The sequence below is a fragment of the Oncorhynchus tshawytscha genome, linkage group LG02, assembly GCF_018296145.1.
Source record: "Oncorhynchus tshawytscha isolate Ot180627B linkage group LG02, Otsh_v2.0, whole genome shotgun sequence".
Classification (NCBI taxonomy): Eukaryota; Metazoa; Chordata; class Actinopteri; order Salmoniformes; family Salmonidae; genus Oncorhynchus; species Oncorhynchus tshawytscha.
Window position 1 is genome coordinate 3,167,499 of NC_056430.1, and position 17,380 is coordinate 3,184,878.

The following is a 17,380-nucleotide window of genomic DNA, read 5'->3' on the forward strand; positions in this document are numbered from 1 at the left end:
AACTAGAGGATGGTGGCCTCTGGCCTCAACTAGAGGATGGTGGCCTCTGGCCTCAACTAGAGGATGGTGGCCTCTGGCCTCAACTAGAGGATGGTGGCCTCTGGCCTCAACTAGAGGATGGTGGCCTCTGGCCTCAACTAGAGGATGGTGGCCTCTGGCCTCAACTAGAGGATGGTGGCCTCTGGCCTCAACTAGAGGATGGTGGCCTCTGGCCTCAACTAGAGGATGGTGGCCTCTGGCCTCAACTAGAGGATGGTGGCCTCTGGCCTCAACTAGAGGATGGTGGCCTCTGGCCTCAACTAGAGGATGGTGGCCTCTGGCCTCAACTAGAGGATGGTGGCCTCTGGCCTCAACTAGAGGATGGTGGCCTCTGGCCTCAACTAGAGGATGGTGGCCTCTGGCCTCAACTAGAGGATGGTGGCCTCTGCTAGAGGATGGTGGCCTCTGCTAGAGGATGGTGGCCTCTGCTAGAGGATGGTGGCCTCTGCTAGAGGAGGGTGGCCTCTGCTAGAGGAGGGTGGCCTCTGCTAGAGGAGGGTGGCCTCTGCTAGAGGAGGGTGGCCTCTGCTAGAGGAGGGTGGCCTCTGCTAGAGGAGGGTGGCCTCTGCTAGAGGAGGGTGGCCTCTGCTAGAGGAGGGTGGCCTCTAGCTTCAACTCAAATCTCTCATTCACTCTCCATGTCTCCTGCTTTCTGTTTCATCATGATATTCTGGAACAAAGCAGTATTGTTGGTGTCATGGTATCTCTCCCCTGAATTTGTGCCTTAAACAACCCAATACACAATACAGCCCAATGCACAATTCTTAGCCCAATAAGCGGCGTCAGGGCCAGTAACCGAAGGGTTGCTAGATCAAATCCCCGAGCTGACAAAGTTAAACATCTGTTGTTCTGCCCCTGAACAGGCAGTTAACCCACTGTTCCTAGGCTGTCATTGTAAATAAGAATTTGTTCTTAACTGATTTGCCTAGTTAAAATAAAGGTTAAAAAAAACACAAAAAAACAATACTTAACCCGATACAACCCAATACACAATTAAAACACTTGAACCTAATACTACACAATACTTAACCCAATACTTAGGCCAATCAAATCACATTTTATTTGTCACATGCAGTGAAATGCAGTGAAATGCTTACTTACAAGCCCTTAACCAACAATGCAGTTAACAAAATACCTTTTTAAAAAGGTAAGAAAAAGAATGACAAAAAATTAAAGTGCAGCAGTAAATAATAGCAGGCTATATACAGATGGTAATTTGTACATCTAGGTAGAATTATTAAAGTCACTATGCATAGATAACAGAGTAGCAACGTAGGGAGGGGGTTGGGGGCAATGCAAATGGTCTGGGTCGCCATTTCATTAGCTGTTCAGGAGTCTTATAGCTTGGGGGTAGAAGCTGTTTAGAAGCCTCTTAGACCTTGACTTGGTGCTCTGGTACCGCTTGCCATGCGGTACCAGAGAGAACAGTCTATGACAAGGGTGACTGGAGTCTTTGACCATTTTTAGGGCCTTCCTCTGACATCTCTTGGTATAGAGGTGTTGGATGGCAGGCAGCTTGGCCCCGATGATGTACTGGGCCGTACACACTACCCTCTGTCGTGCCATGCGGTCAGAGGCCGAGCAGTTGCCGTACCAGGCAGTGATGCAACCAGTAAGGATGCTCTCGATGTTGCAGCTGTAAAACCCTTTGAGAATCTCAGGACCCATGCCAAAACTTTTCAGTCTCCTGAGGGGGAATAGGTTTGTCGTGCCCTTTTCACAACTGTCTTGGTGTGTTTGGACCATGTTAGTTTGTTGAGGTGGACGCTCTCAACCTGCTCCACTACAGCCCCGTCGATGAGAATGGGGACGTGCTCGGTCCTCTTTTTCTTGTAGTCACAATCATCTCCTTTGTCTTGGTTACGTTGAGGGATAGGTTGTTATTCTGGCACCACCCGGTCAGGTCTCTGACCTCCTCCCTATAGGCGGTCTTGTCGTTGTCGGTGATCAGGCCTACCACTGTTGTATCGTCTGCAAACTTAATGATGGTTTTGGAGTCGTGCCTGGCCTTGCAGTTGAGGATCAGCGTGGCGGATGTATTGCTACCTACCCTTACCACCTGGGGGCGGCCCGTCAGGAAGTCCAGGATACAGTTGCTTAGGGAGGTGTTTAGTCCCAGGATCCTTACTTTAGTGATGAGCTTTGAGGGTACTATGGTGTTGAATGCTGAGCTTTAGTCAATGTATAGCATTCTCACGTAAGTGTTTCCTTTGACCAGTTGGGAAAGGGCAGTGTGGAGTGCAATAGCAATTGCATCATCTGTTTGGGAGGTATGCAAATTGGAGTGGGTCTAGGGTTTCTGGGATAATGGCATGGATGTGAGCCATGACCAGCCTTTCAAAGCACTTCATGGCTACAGACGTGAGTGCTACCGGTCGCTAGTCATTTAGGCAAGTTACCTTCGTGTTCTTGGGCACAGGGACTATGGTGGTCTGCTTGAGACATGTTGGTATTGCAGACTCCGTCAGGGAGGGGTTGAAATTGTGTTCAAAACAAGTTACAAACAAAATAGCATGGTTGGTTAAGAGCCAATAAGACGGCAGCCATCCCCTCCGGCGCCATCTTCACTAGTCCAATACAACCCAATACTTAACCCAATACTACACAGTACTTAGCCCAAAACAACCCTGTACTTAAACCAATACTTAGCCCAATATTTAACCCAATACACAATACTCAGCACAATATAACCCAAGACACAGTTCTTAGCCCAATACACAATACTTAACCCGATACAACCCAACCCAGGCTGTATCACAACCGTCCGTGATTGGGAGTCCCATAGGCCAGCGCACAATTGGCCCAGTGTAGTCCGGGTTTGGCCAGTGTAGGCCATCATTGTAAATAAGAATTTGTTCTTAACTGACTTGCCTAGTTAAATAAAAAATAACCCAATACATAATTCTTGGCCCAATACACAATACTTACGACCCAATACACTATACTTAACCCTATACACTACACATAACCCAATACAACTCTACTTAACCCAATACACAATACTTAACCCAATATCCTATACATAACCCAATACGACTCTATACTTAACCCTAACCCAATACACATGGTCGCCTCAAGAAACGTGTGTGTGTGTGTGTGTGTGTGTGTGTGTGTGTGTGTGTGTGTGTGTGTCAGTGATATTGAAGGCAGTGGAGAAATGGAAAACGGAGAGAGAAGCGCGTCTTGCAGGAGGAAGAGAGGAGGTCGAGGAAGAGGAGGAACATATGTATGCTGTAAAGGAGGATGAGGTGAATATCAGTCAAAACATACGGACTCTGGTCCCATTTACTGGCCATTTAAAGTCAAAAGGTATTCCCATGTGTGTCCTACTTGTAAGCATAACATTTATGTCTGTCAGCATTCAGATGATAACCTAACGTTTTGATCTGTCTCTCAGCATTCAGATGACGAGACTAGAGAACAGATGGAAGGAGAGGATGGAACTCTCACATCCTTTATCGCTCACGTCCCCGTGCCGTCTCAGAAAGAGGTGCCTGCATTCACACACAGATCTCTAGACTGTAGAAAGTTATGTTCCAACTAGTCTGAGTGTGGCTCAGTATATTAATGCTAATCTATTAGTATGTAAATCTCTGTTTCCAGATTGGGGATGGTTAGGGCTAGTTTAATGATATGTCTTTGATCCTCTTCAGATTGAGTAGGGTTAAGTTAAAAAACATGCACAGGAACTTAGTAGTCGACAAAGTATTTTTTAAACGCTTTGGGCTGGATTTGTTCATGTGTAATTCATACATGCATAATCTATGAGCAGACTTACATTTACCTCAATTAGGAATGAAATCCCTAGTTTGAAGGTGACTGTTTTCTGGCAACGGCGGCACCATTTTTCCCTATATGGGCCAGCACCCTAGCAGTTCGAATTCTAGCCAATGAGCTTCTGCCCCTCGCCATTTGAGTGACAGCTAGCAAGAGGCACATCATACACACACACAGCAGAGCGATGACGTACACTGTTTTCTGGGACGTGAACGCTACTTTCAGAACTACTGGCTAAGAGCCTCTTGAATAAATCTTTGTTTCTAGATTGAGGAGGCGTTGGTGAGAAGGAAGAAGATGGAGCTCCTTCAGAAGTACGCCAGTGAGACCCTGATGGCCCAAAGTGAGGAGGCCAAGACACTACTGGGGCTGTAGTGGAGAGATTTAGATCTAGGACTGAATAGGCTGTAGTGGAGAGAGGGAGGAGAGATCTATCTATAGGTCTAGGGCTGAAGGACTGTATTAATGTTGGGATGAGGTGTCATGACCTGCTTTTCCCAGACTATATAACCAGCTCCTTCTTATTCTTAGTGCTAGTACTAAACTAATCAGAAATTTGGCTGTAGCAGGAACAGACCTGGGACCAGGTTAGTCATGTGAATGGGATAATGTCTTGTTTGGTCTGTTGGAGGTACAGAACCACATTGTGTTATATCATAATGTAATATTACAAGCCTTGTAAATAAATAACTTTTTTTTAAAAACAATTTTACATTTTCCGAAGTAAACTCAATTTTCATCTGAATAAATATTGTCCATCATTCCTTTCCACTACTGGTAGTGTTGATTCTAGCATTCCCATTATTGATCAGTTGAATGTTTCTGCTTTAGTCCCTCATGCCTCCCATCACCCTGTACTGACCTGTAAACAGATTGGAGGAGGCTAGGTCATGTGACAGTAAGACCATAGGAACTAGTGTCTCACTCCCCAGCAGGACTTAAATATACACTGAGTGAACATGTTCTTTCCATGACATAGACTGACCAGGTGAATCCAGGTGAAAACTTTGATTCCTTATTGATGTCACTTGCTAAATCCACTTCAATCAGTGTAAATGAAGGGGAGGAGACAGGTTAAAAGGATTTCTAAACCTTGAGTCAATTGAGACATGGATTGTGTATGTGTGCCATTCAAATGGTTAGTGGGCAAGACAAAAGATTGAAGTTCCTTTGAAAGGGGTATGGTAATAGGTGCCAGGCGCACCGGTTTGTGTCAAGAACGGCAATGCTGCTTTTTCACGCTCACCAGTTTTCCGTGTGTATCAAGAATGGTCAACCACCCAAAGGACATCCAGCCAACTTGAACAAGAAGTTAATTTCACATACTAATCTTATCAATTGGAAAGAATACTCTAAAATGTATATATAAAAAGGAGTTGTATACAGTTTCTTAACGTAATATTATTGTCCAGATTTCAGTGAAAGCTGTAAGTTCAGAGCACACTAGGCTACGCTGCTGCCTCACAACAGCACTCAAGCTAACTGGCTAATATTGGCTAGCTACTTCCAGACACATATGAGAGAACCCTCAATTTGACAATTTTGGTCTAGCTGGTAACTGTCAATGATGTATTATTGTTGTGTACTATTAGGCCTATATGTACTGTACAGTCGTGGCCAAAAGTTTTGAATGACACATTAAGTTTCACAAAGTCTGCTGCTTCAGTGTCTTTAGATATTTTTGTCAGATGTTACTATGGAATACTGAAGTATAATTGCAAGCATTTCAAAAGTTTCAAAGGCTTTTATTGACAATTACATTAAGTTGATGCAAAGAGTCAATATTTGCATTGTTGACCCTTCTTTTTCAAGACCTCTGCAATCCACCCTGGCATGCTGTCAAGTAACTTCTGGGCCACATCCTGACTGATGGCAGCCCATTCTTTCATAATCAATGCTTGGAGTTTGTCAGAATTTGTGTTTTTTTTTTTGTACACCTGCCTCTTGAGGATTGACCACAAGTTCTCAATGGGATTAAGGTCTGGGGAGTTTCCTGGCCATGGACCCAAAATATCGATGTTTTGTTTCCCGAGCCACTTAGTTATCACTTTTGCCTTATGGCAAGGTGCTCCATCATGCTGGAAAATGCATTGTTCGTATTGTTGCATTGCAGCTTTGTTGCATTTTGGAGCTGCCTTACTCAAGACAGCAAAAAAGAGACCATGTTTGTTCGCAGCTATATTAAATAAATTGTTTTTTTTCCAGACTGATACTGACACCTATTAATGCCAAAATAACATTCAAAACAGGCAAAAATAAGATTACACTAATCATGTGGGGCTCAAACTCTGACCCTTTTTACACTTCTTGCATTGCATTGGGTTTTGCACGAATGCTCTGACGTGTATCTTTTATATCCCAACTTTACATAGAGTGGTTAATACTCATCAAACATCAGTAATACAGATACACTTTGCTCCCTTTCCCCATACGGGTCATTAGACGTGCTACTTCTGGAATTTTTAGCCTATGATATTGTTTATCAATGTCCAACATTAACACCATCCACCTCCTGGTCACTTTTCCCAACGCCTTCTTCACCATCCTCTTGACTTCAAACGGGTTTCCCCAAATAAATCCATTCTAAGACTTCACTGTTGTCCACTGATTTTTCTCGCTAACTGTACTGGACGTGCTTTCAGCTTTTCGCTTCAAACGACACTTCTGCTTCAGCCATTTCCCCGGCGACCAGTCTGCCAACAACGCGTCCGGAACCTTAACATCGGAACCTTATTTTAATTTATTCTGGGGGTTCATAGGCGGGTGTTGCGGTTTGCACTCAAACGTGACAACGATAACATAAATACTGTTGCGCCAATGTTATTGATGAACAAAAATGAGCACGAAGCAAGTTACCTGCAGGTAGAACTGTTTAATGGTTTTTACTATTCCTTGAGTACGTTTCTTGCCTCGAGCTGTGTGATGTTTCCGGTCTTGCAATTAGGAAATGTTAGCTAGCTTCTTAGCTAGCTGGCTGGCTGGCTGGCCAACATTAGCTAACTCTACCGTTGCTAGTTAGCTTCCTTACGTTAGCGTTGAAGCTGAGACCAGTCTGGTGCGACATATGAGAACATGCGGTAGTGTGTTGCTCAGATTGAACATGTCCATGGATCACGCGATTGGTGCTTTTGTTGGCTAGTTAACACTAAAGTGTAGCCTAGGCAGCCGATAGTGGGCGCTAGATCTGCATTATAATCAACTAGGATTGATGATGACGCCAGTTGGACCGGATTTATATAAATAGGCTGGACACATGACATTTAACAAAGCTTTCCAGATAACTAGTTCATTACATCCACCGTGGAGCCCGGTTTCATAATATGACCATAATTCTCAGCTGCTTGCCGTACTTTTGAAGTAATCACGAAAAACAGGCCTTATTTTAGGGCATTTTTCACCCTACCAGCTCCTATTAGTTATATTGAGCACCATGGCACCAACTCTCCTTCTGAATGTACTATTCCCAGCCCATTGTTCTATGTCACAATTTCTGCTTCGCTATTGTTCGCAATCTTGCTGACTACACAGCTCGCATCCACGAGCATTGCAAAATAAATTTAAACATGCATGTTATATAATTATTGCACCAATGAGCTCTGCTTTGCCAAGCACTAAAATAGAAGTCAGTTCTATTTGTGAAGCTGAACACGGTGCAAGTCCTGCCTCTCCCATCTCCTCATTGGTTATACCCACGTGTTTGATTGAAAGATGAACTAAGTTAGGTCTGTTGTCATGGTAACTATGAAAGTTAATAATGATGTAATGATGACTAGAAATGATTCGGGTTGACTGTTTTATGAGTGGATTAATTGTCGGAGTGGAGGACCTTATGCATTTCAGCTAAAATAACTCTACGTTTATATCTCAGGACAAATTAGCTAGCAACCGCAAGCTAGCTAAATAGGACAAATTAGCTAGAAACTGCAAACCAGCTAGCTAAATTGCCATAAATGTTTAATGCTCTTCGATCTGTCCCCAAATTAAAATAATTGGTTCAGAGTTTTTGATATTTCAACCCGTGTGTCGTGATTGCGTTTGGTGTAGGGGGACAAAATCAATGTGCGAATGATGGCGCGCGACCGGATGTTGATTTTTGTACCCCCACACCAGACACGATCAGGACATGCAGCTGTTTTTTTATTTTTTTTTATTTCACCTTTATTTAACCAGGTAGGCCAGTTGAGAACAAGTTCTCATTTGCAACTGCGACCTGGCCAAGATAAAGCATAGCAGTGTGAGCAGACAACACAGAGTTACACATGGAATAAACAATTAACAAGTCAATAACACAGTAGAAAACAAAGGGGGGAGTCTATATACAATGTGTGCAAAAGGCATGAGGAGGTAGGCGAATAATTACAATTTTGCAGATTAACACTGGAGTGATAAATGATCATGTACAGGTAGAGATATTGGTGTGCAAAAGAGCAAGTAAATAAATAAAAACAGTATGGGGATGAGGTAGGTGAAAATGGGTGGGCTATTTATCAATAGACTATGTACAGCAGCAGCGATCGGTTAGCTGCTCAGATAGCTGATGTTTGAAGTTGGTGAGGGAGATAAAAGTCTCCAACTTCAGCGATTTTTGCAATTTGTTCCAGTCACAGGCAGCAGAGTACTGGAACGAAAGGCGGCCAAATGAGGTGTTGGCTTTAGGGATGATCAGTGAGATACACCTGCTGGAGCGCGTGCTACGGATGGGTGTTGCCATCGTGACCAGTGAACTGAGATAAGGCGGAGCTTTACCTAGCATGGACTTGTAGATGACCTGGAGCCAGTGGGTCTGGCGACGAATATGTAATGAGGGCCAGCCGACTAGAGCATACAGGTCGCAGTGGTGGGTAGTATAAGGTGCTTTAGTAACAAAACGGATGGCACTGTGATAGACTGCATCCAGTTTGCTGAGTAGAGTGTTGGAAGCCATTTTGTAGATGACATCGCCGAAGTCGAGGATCGGAAGGATAGTCAGTTTTACTAGGGTAAGCTTGGCGGCGTGAGTGAAGGAGGCTTTGTTGCGGAATAGAAAGCCGACTCTTGATTTGATTTTCGATTGGAGATGTTTGATATGAGTCTGGAAGGAGAGTTTGCAGTCTAGCCAGACACCTAGGTACTTATAGATGTCCACATATTCAAGGTCGGAACCATCCAGGGTGGTGATGCTAGTCGGGCATGCGGGTGCAGGCAGCGATCGGTTGAAAAGCATGCATTTGGTTTTACTAGCGTTTAAGAGCAGTTGGAGGCCACGGAAGGAGTGTTGTATGGCATTGAAGCTTGTTTGGAGGTTAGATAGCACAGTGTCCAATGACGGGCCGAAAGTATATAGAATGGTGTCGTCTGCGTAGAGGTGGATCAGGGAATCGCCCGCAGCAAGAGCAACGTCATTGATATATACAGAGAAAAGAGTCAGCCCGAGAATTGAACCCTGTGGCACCCCCATAGAGACTGCCAGAGGACCGGACAGCATGCCCTCCGATTTGACACACTGAACTCTGTCTGCAAAGTAATTGGTGAACCAGGCAAGGCAGTCATCCGAAAAACCGAGGCTACTGAGTCTGCCGATAAGAATATGGTGATTGACAGAGTCGAAAGCCTTGGCAAGGTCAATGAAGACGGCTGCACAGTACTGTCTTTTATCGATGGCGGTTATGATATCGTTTAGTACCTTGAGAGTTGCTGAGGTGCACCCGTGACCGGCTCGGAAACCAGATTGCACAGCGGAGAAGGTACGGTGGGATTCGAGATGGTCAGTGACCTGTTTGTTGACTTGGCTTTCGAAGACCTTAGATAGGCAGGGCAGGATGGATATAGGTCTGTAACAGTTTGGGTCCAGGGTGTCTCCCCCTTTGAAGAGGGGGATGACTGCGGCAGCTTTCCAATCCTTGGGGATCTCAGACGATATGAAAGAGAGGTTGAACAGGCTGGTAATAGGGGTTGCGACAATGGCGGCGGAAAGTTTCAGAAATAGGGGTCCAGATTGTCAAGCCCAGCTGATTTGTACGGGTCCAGGTTTTGCAGCTCTTTCAGAACATCTGCTATCTGGATTTGGGTAAAGGAGAACCTGGAGAGGCTTGGGCGAGGAGCTGCCGGGGGGGCAGAGCTGTTGGCCGAGGTTGGAGTAGCCAGGCGGAAGGCATGGCCAGCCGTTGAGAAATGCTTATTGAAGTTTTCGATAATCATGGATTTATCGGTGGTGACCGTGTTACCTAGCCTCAGTGCAGTGGGCAGCTGGGAGGAGGTGCTCTTGTTCTCCATGGACTTCAGTGTCCCAGAACTTTTTGGAGTTGGAGCTACATGATGCAAACTTCTGCCTGAAGAAGCTGGCCTTAGCTTTCCTGACTGACTGCGTGTATTGGTTCCGGACTTCCCTGAACAGTTGCATATCCCGGGGACTATTCGATGCTATTGCAGTCCGCCACAGGATGTTTTTGTGCTGGTCGAGGGCAGTCAGGTCTGGGGTGAACCAAGGACTGTATCTGTTCTTAGTTCTGCATTTTTTGAACGGAGCATGCTTATCTAAAATGGTGAGGAAGTTACTTTTAAAGAATGACCAGGCATCCTCAACTGACGGGATGAGGTCAATGTCCTTCCAGGATACCCGGGCCAGGTCGATTAGAAAGGCCTGCTCACAGAAGTGTTTTAGGGAGCGTTTGACAGTGATGAGGGGTGGTCGTTTGACTGCGGCTCCGTAGCGGATACAGGCAATGAGGCAGTGATCGCTGAGATCCTGGTTGAAGACAGCGGAGGTGTATTTGGAGGGCCAGTTGGTCAGGATGACGTCTATGAGGGTGCCCTTGTTTACAGAGTTAGGGTTGTACCTGGTGGGTTCCTTGATGATTTGTGTGAGATTGAGGGCATCTAGCTTAGATTGTAGGACTGGCGGGGTGTTGAGCATATCCCAGTTCAGGTCACCTAACAGAACAAACTCTGAGGCTAGATGGGGGGCGATCAATTCACAAATGGTGTCCAGGGCACAGCTGGGGGCTGAGGGGGGTCGGTAGCAGGCGGCAACAGTGAGAGACTTATTTCTGGAGAGAGTCATTTTCAAAATTAGTAGTTCGAACTGTTTGGGTATGGACCTGGAAAGTATGACATTACTTTGCAGGCTATCTGTAAATATCAAAACAAACTGAACCAATTCTATTAATTTGGGGAGAAGTCAAAATGCATTAAACGTTTATGGTAATTTAGCTAGCTAGCTTGCTGTTGCTAGCTAATTTGTCCTGGGATATAAACTTTGGGTTGTTATTTTACCTGAAATGCACAAGGTCCTCTACTCCAACAATTAATCCACAGTTAAAACTGTAAACCAAATTCCTTTCTCATCATCCCTCCTTCCTCAGGCTTCTTTTTTACTTTTTGGACTTTATATGGTAGTTGGCAACCAACTTTACTAGAGGTCAACAGATTATGATTTTTCAACACCGATGCCGATTTATTGGAGGACCAAAAAAAGCAGATACCGATAAATCGGCCATTTATTTATTTATATATATATATATATATATAGTTGAAGTTGTAAGTTTACATTCACTTTAGCCAAATACATTTTAAGATCTGCTTTTTCACAATTCCTGACATTTAATCCTAGTAAAAATTCCCTGTTTTAGGTCAGTTAGGATCATCAGTTTATTTTAAGAATGTGACATTTCAGAATAATAGGAGAGAGTGATTTATTTCAGCTTTTATTTCTTTCATCACATTCCCAGTGGGTCAGAAGTTTACATGCACTCAATTAGTATTTGGTTGCACGGGTCAAGCGTTTCAGGTAGCCTTCCACAAGCTTCCCACAATAAGTTGGGTGAATTTTGGCCCATTCCTCCTGACCGAGCTGGTGTAACGGAGTCAGGTTTGTAGGCCTCCTTGCTCACACACGCTTTGTTCTATTGGATTGAGGTCAGGGCTTTGTGATGGCCACTCCAATACCTTGACTTTGTTGTCCTTAAGCCGTTTGTTGCTTCAATATATCCACATAATTTTCCGTCATCATGATGCCATCTATTTTATGAAGTGCACCAGTCCCTCCTGCAGCAAAGCACCCCCACAACATGATGCTGCCACCCCCGTGCTTCACGATTTGGATGGTGTTCTTTGGCTTGCAAGCCTCCCCTTTTCCTCCAAACATAACGATGGTCATTATGGCCAAACAGTTCTATGTTTGTTTCGTCAGACCAGAGGACATTTCCAAAGACCAAAGTACGATCTTTGTCCCCATGTGCAGTTGCAAACCGTAGTCTGTTTTTTTATGGTGGTTTTGGAGCAGTGGCTTCTTCCTTGCTGAGCGGCCTTTCAGGTTATGCCGATTATAGGACTGATCTTACTGTGGATACAGATACTTTTGTACGTGTTTCCTTCAGCATCTTCACAAGGTCCTTCGCTGTTCTGGGATTGAGTTGCACTTTTCGCACCAAAGTACGTTCATCTCTAGGAGACAGAACGCGTCATCTTCCTGAGCGGTATGACGGCTGCGTGGTCCCAAAGTGTTTATACTTGCGTACTGTTGTTTGTACAGATGGAACGTGGTACCTTCAGGCATCTGGAAATTGCTCCCAAGGATGAACCAGACTTGTGTAGGTCTACAATTTTTTTTCTGAGATCTTAGCTGATTTATTTTGATTTTCCCACGAGGTTAAGCAAGGAGGCACTGAGTTTGAAGGTAGGCTTTTAAATATTTCCACGGGTACACTTCCAATTGATTCAAATGATGTCAGAAGCTTCTTAAGCCATGACATCATTTTCTGGAATTTTCCAAGCTGTTTAATGCCACAGTCAACTTAGTGTATGTAAACTTCTGACCCACTGGAATTGTGATACAGTGAAATAATCTATCTGTAAACAATTGTTGGAAAAATTACTTGTGTCATGCACAAAGTAGATGTCCTAACCCACTTGCCAAGACTATAGTTTGTTAACAAGCAATTTGTGGAGTGGTTGAAAAACAAGTTTTAATGACTCCAACCTAAGTGTATGTAAACTAATGACTTCAACTGTGTGTGTGTGTGTGTGTGTGTGTACACACACACACACACACACACACACACACACACACACACACACACACACACACACACACACACAGTGGGGCAAAAAGTATTTAGTCAGCCACCAATTGTGTAAGTTCTCCCATTTAAAAAGATGAGAGGCCTTTAATTTTCATCATAGGTACACTTCAACTATGACAGACAAAATGAGAAAAAAAAATCCAGAAAATCACATTGTAGGATTTTTAATGAATTTATTTGCAAATTATGGTGGTAAATAAGTATTTGGTCAATAACAAAAGTTTCTCAATACTTTGTTATATACCCTTTGTTGGCAATGACAGAGGTCAAACGTTTTCTGTAAGTCTTCACAAGGTTTTCACACACAGTTGCTGGTATTTTGGCCCATTCCTCCATGCAGATCTCCTCTAGAGCAGTGATGTTTTGGGGCTGTTGCTGGGCAACACGAACTTTCAACTCCCTCCAAAGACTTTCTATGGGGTTGAGATCTGGAGACTGGCTAGGCCACTCCAGGACCTTGAAATGCTTCTTACAAAGCCACTCCTTCGTTGCCCGGGCGGTGTGTTTGGGATCATTGTCATGCTGAAAGACCCAGCCACGTTTCATCTTCAATGCCCTTGCTGATGGAAGGAGGTTTTCACTCAAAATCTCACGATACACGGCCCCATTCATTCTTTCCTTTGCACGGATCAGTCGTCCTGGTCCCTTTGCAGAAAAACAGCCCCAAAGCATGATGTTTCCACCCCCATGCTTCACAGTAGGTATGGTGTTCTTTGGATGCAACTCAGCATTCTTTGTCCTCCAAACACGACGAGTTGAGTTTTTACCAAAAAGTTATATTTTGGTTTCATCTGACCATATGACATTCTCCCAATCTTCTGGATCATCCAAATGCTCTCTAGCAAACTTCAGACGGGCCTGGACATGTACTGGTTTAAGCAGGGGGACACGTCTGGCACTGCAGGATCTGAGTCCCTGGCGCGTAATGTGTTACTGATGGTAGGCTTTGTTACTTTGGTCCCAGCTCTCTGCAGGTCATTCACTAGGTCCCCCTGTGTGGTTCTGGGATTTTTGCTCACCGTTCTTGTAATCATTTTGACCCCACGGGGTGAGATCCTGCGTGGAGCCCCAGATCGAGGGAGATTATCAGTGGTCTTGAATGTCTTCCATTTCCTAATAATTGCTCCCACAGTTGATTTCTTCAAACCAAGCTGCTTACCTATTGCAGATTCAGTCTTCCCAGCCTGGTGCAGGTCTACAATTTTGTTTCTGGTTTCCTTTGACAGCTTTTTGGTCTTGGCCATAATGGAGTTTGGAGTGTGACTGTTTGAGGTTGTGGACAGGTGTCTTTTATACAGATAACAAGTTCAAACAGGTGCCATTAATACAGGTAACGAGTGCAGGACAGAGGAGCCTCTTAAAGAAGAAGTTAAAGGTCTGTGAGAGCCAGAAATCTTGCTTGTTTGTTATTGACCAAATACTTATTTTCCACCATAATTTGCAAATAAATTCATAAAAAATCCTACAATGTGATTTTCTGGATTTTTTTTTTCTCATTTTGTCTGTCATTGTTGAAGTGTACCTATGATAAATTACAGGCCTCTCATCTTTTTAAGTGGGAGAACTTGCACAATTGGTGGATGACTAAATACTTGTTTGCCCCACTGTATATATATGTGTATATATGTATATGTGTGTGTATATATGTATGTATATACACTGCTCAAAAAAATAAAGGGAACACTTAAACAACACAATGTAACTCCAAGTCAATCACACTTATGTGAAATCAAACTGTCCACTTAGGAAGCAACACTTATTGACAATAAATTCCACATGCTGTTGTGCAAATGGAATAGACAACAGGTGGAAATTATAGGCAATTAGCAAGACACCCTCAATAAAGGAGTGGTTCTGCAGGTGGTAACCACAGACCACTTCTCAGTTCCTATGCTTCCTGGCTGATGTTTTGGTCACTTTTGAATGCTGGCGGTGCTTTCACTCTAGTGGTAGCATGAGACGGAGTCTACAACCCACACAAGTGGCTCAGGTAGTGCAACTCATCCAGGATGGCACATCAATGTGAGCTGTGGCAAGAAGATTTGCTGTGTCTGTCAGCGTAGTGTCCAGAGCATGGAGGTGCTACCAGGAGACAGGCCAGTACATCAGGAGACGTGGAGGAGGCCGTAGGAGGGCAACAACCCAGCAGCAGGACCGCTGCCTCCGCCTTTGTGCAAGGAACAGCACTGCCAGAGCCCTGCAAAATGACCTCCAGCAGGCTACAAATGTGCATTTGTCTGCCCAAACGGTCAGAAACAGACTCCATTAGGGTGGTATGAGGGCCCAACGTCCACAGGTGGGGGTTGTGGTTACAGCCCAACACCGTGCAGGATGTTTGGTATTTGCCAGAGAACACCAAGATTGGCAAATTTGCCACTGGCGCCCTGTGCTCTTCACAGATGAAAGCAGGTTCGCACTGAGCACATGTGACAGTCTGGAGAAGCCGTGGAGAATGTTCTGCTGCCTGCAACATCCTCCAACATGACCGGTTTGGTCAGTCATGGTGTGGGGAGGCATTTCTTTGGGGGGGCCGCACAGCCCTCCATATGCTCGCCAGAGGTAGCCTGACTGCCATTAGGTTCCAAGATGAGATCCTCAGACCCCTTGTGAGACCATATGCTGGTGTGGTTGACCCTGGGTTCCTCCTAATGCAAGATAATGCTAGACCTCATGTGGCTGGAGTGTGTCAGCAGTTCCTGCAAGAGTAAGGCATTGATGCTATGGACTGGCCCGCCCGTTCTCCAGACCTGAATCCAATTGAGCACATCTGGGACATCATGTCTCACTCCATCAACGCTACGTTGCACTGTCCAGGAGTTGGCGGATGCTTTAGTCCAGGTCTGGGAGGAGATCCCTCAGGAGACCATCCGCCACCTCATCAGGAGCATGCACAGGCGTTGTAGGGAGGTCATACAGGCACGTGGAGGCCACACACACTACTGAGCCTCATTTTGACTTGTTTTAAGGACATTACATCAAAGTTGGATCAGCCTGTAGTGTGGTTTTCCACTTTTAATTTTGAGTGTGACTCCAAATCCAGACCTCCATGGGTTGATTTCCATTGAGAATTTTTTGTGTGATTTTGTTGTCAGCATATTCAACTATGTAAAGAAAAAAGTATTTAATAAGAATATTTCATTAATTCAGATCTAGGATGTGTTATTTTAGTGTTCCCTTTATTTTTTTGAGCAGTGTATATATGTGTATGTGTTTGTTTTGTAATATTGTATTAATGACAATTAGAACAATACTGAATTAACACTTTTTTATTTTAACTTAATATAATACATAAAATCTTTTTAGTCTCTAAATAAATAATGAAACATGCTCAATTTGGTTTAATAATGCAAAAACACAGTGTTGGAGAAGAAAGTAAAAGTGCAATATTTGCCATGTGAAAAAGCTAACATTTAATTTCCTTGCTCAGCACATGTGAATGCTTGTGGTTCAATATTCCCAGGTTAGAAGTTTTAGGTTGGAGTTATTATAGCAATTATAACTATTTCTCTCTATACCATTTGTATTTCATATATCTTTGACTATTGGATGTTGTAATAGGTACTTTAGTATTGCCAGCCTAATCTCGGGAGTTGATAGGCTTGAAGTCATAAACAGCGCTGTTCATCCCAGCATTGCTAAGAGCTTCTGTTTGACTGAATGATTACGTGCCTGCTGCTGCCTACCACCGCTCAGTCAGACTGCTCTATCAAATGTCAAATCAGACTTAATTATAATAAACACAGAAATACGAGCCTTAGGTCATTGATATGGTCAAATCCGCAAACTATCATTTTGAAAATAAAACGTTTATTCTTTCTGTGAAATACGGAACCGTTACGTATTTTATCTAACGGGTGGTAACTCTAAGTCTAAATATTACCGTTACATGGCACAACCTGCAATATTATGTAAAAATCTTGCAAATTAGTTTGCAACGAGCCAGGCGGCCCAACCTATTGCATATACCCTGACTCTGCATGCAATGAACGCAAGAGAAGAGACACAATTTCCCTAGTTAATATTGCCTGTTAACATGAATTTCTTAACTAAATACGCAGGTTTAAAAAAAGAAAAGAAAAAGAAAGGCATGTTTATGGTTAGGTACATTTGTGCAACGATTGTGCTTTTTTTCTCCCGCGAATGCGCTTTTGTTAAATCATCACCCGTTTGGCGAAGTAGACTGTGATTCGATGATAAATTAACAGGCACCGCATTGATTATATGCAACGCAGGACAAGCTAGTTAATTCATATCAACCATGTGTAGTTAATTAGTGAATATTGATTGTTTTTTTTATAAGATAAGTTTAATGCTAGCAACTTACCTTGGCTTCTTGCTGTACTCGCGTAACAGGTGGTCAGCCTGCCACGCAGTTTCCTCGTGGAGTGCAATATAATCGGTGTCAATGAGAAGAGGGGAGACGCTGGACTTGCAGCGTGTTGAGCATCACAAATAGAACCTATTTCTATTTTAACGCCTGACTACGCATTCTCTCGCTGAGGCGC

At 43.9% G+C, this 17,380-nt stretch overlaps 2 protein-coding genes across 2 annotated transcripts in view; both read left to right on the forward strand.

The window, feature by feature from the left end:
- The window catches only part of isy1 (ISY1 splicing factor homolog), a 29,481-nt gene extending 24,891 nt beyond the window's left edge, over positions 1 to 4,590 (forward strand). Inside the window, exons 8-10 of the mRNA XM_024416255.2 lie at positions 3,175 to 3,287; positions 3,437 to 3,529; positions 4,084 to 4,590. Coding sequence (XP_024272023.1) covers positions 3,175 to 3,287; positions 3,437 to 3,529; positions 4,084 to 4,191 — 314 coding nt within the window. The 3' untranslated portion in view covers positions 4,192 to 4,590. The remainder of the gene's footprint in view (positions 1 to 3,174; positions 3,288 to 3,436; positions 3,530 to 4,083) is intronic.
- A 1,932-nt stretch (positions 4,591 to 6,522) lies between these two features.
- The window catches only part of LOC112247478 (probable E3 ubiquitin-protein ligase makorin-2), a 59,322-nt gene continuing 48,464 nt past the window's right edge, over positions 6,523 to 17,380 (forward strand). The window contains exon 1 of the mRNA XM_024416250.2: positions 6,523 to 6,678. Coding sequence (XP_024272018.1) covers positions 6,653 to 6,678 — 26 coding nt within the window. The 5' untranslated portion in view covers positions 6,523 to 6,652. The remainder of the gene's footprint in view (positions 6,679 to 17,380) is intronic.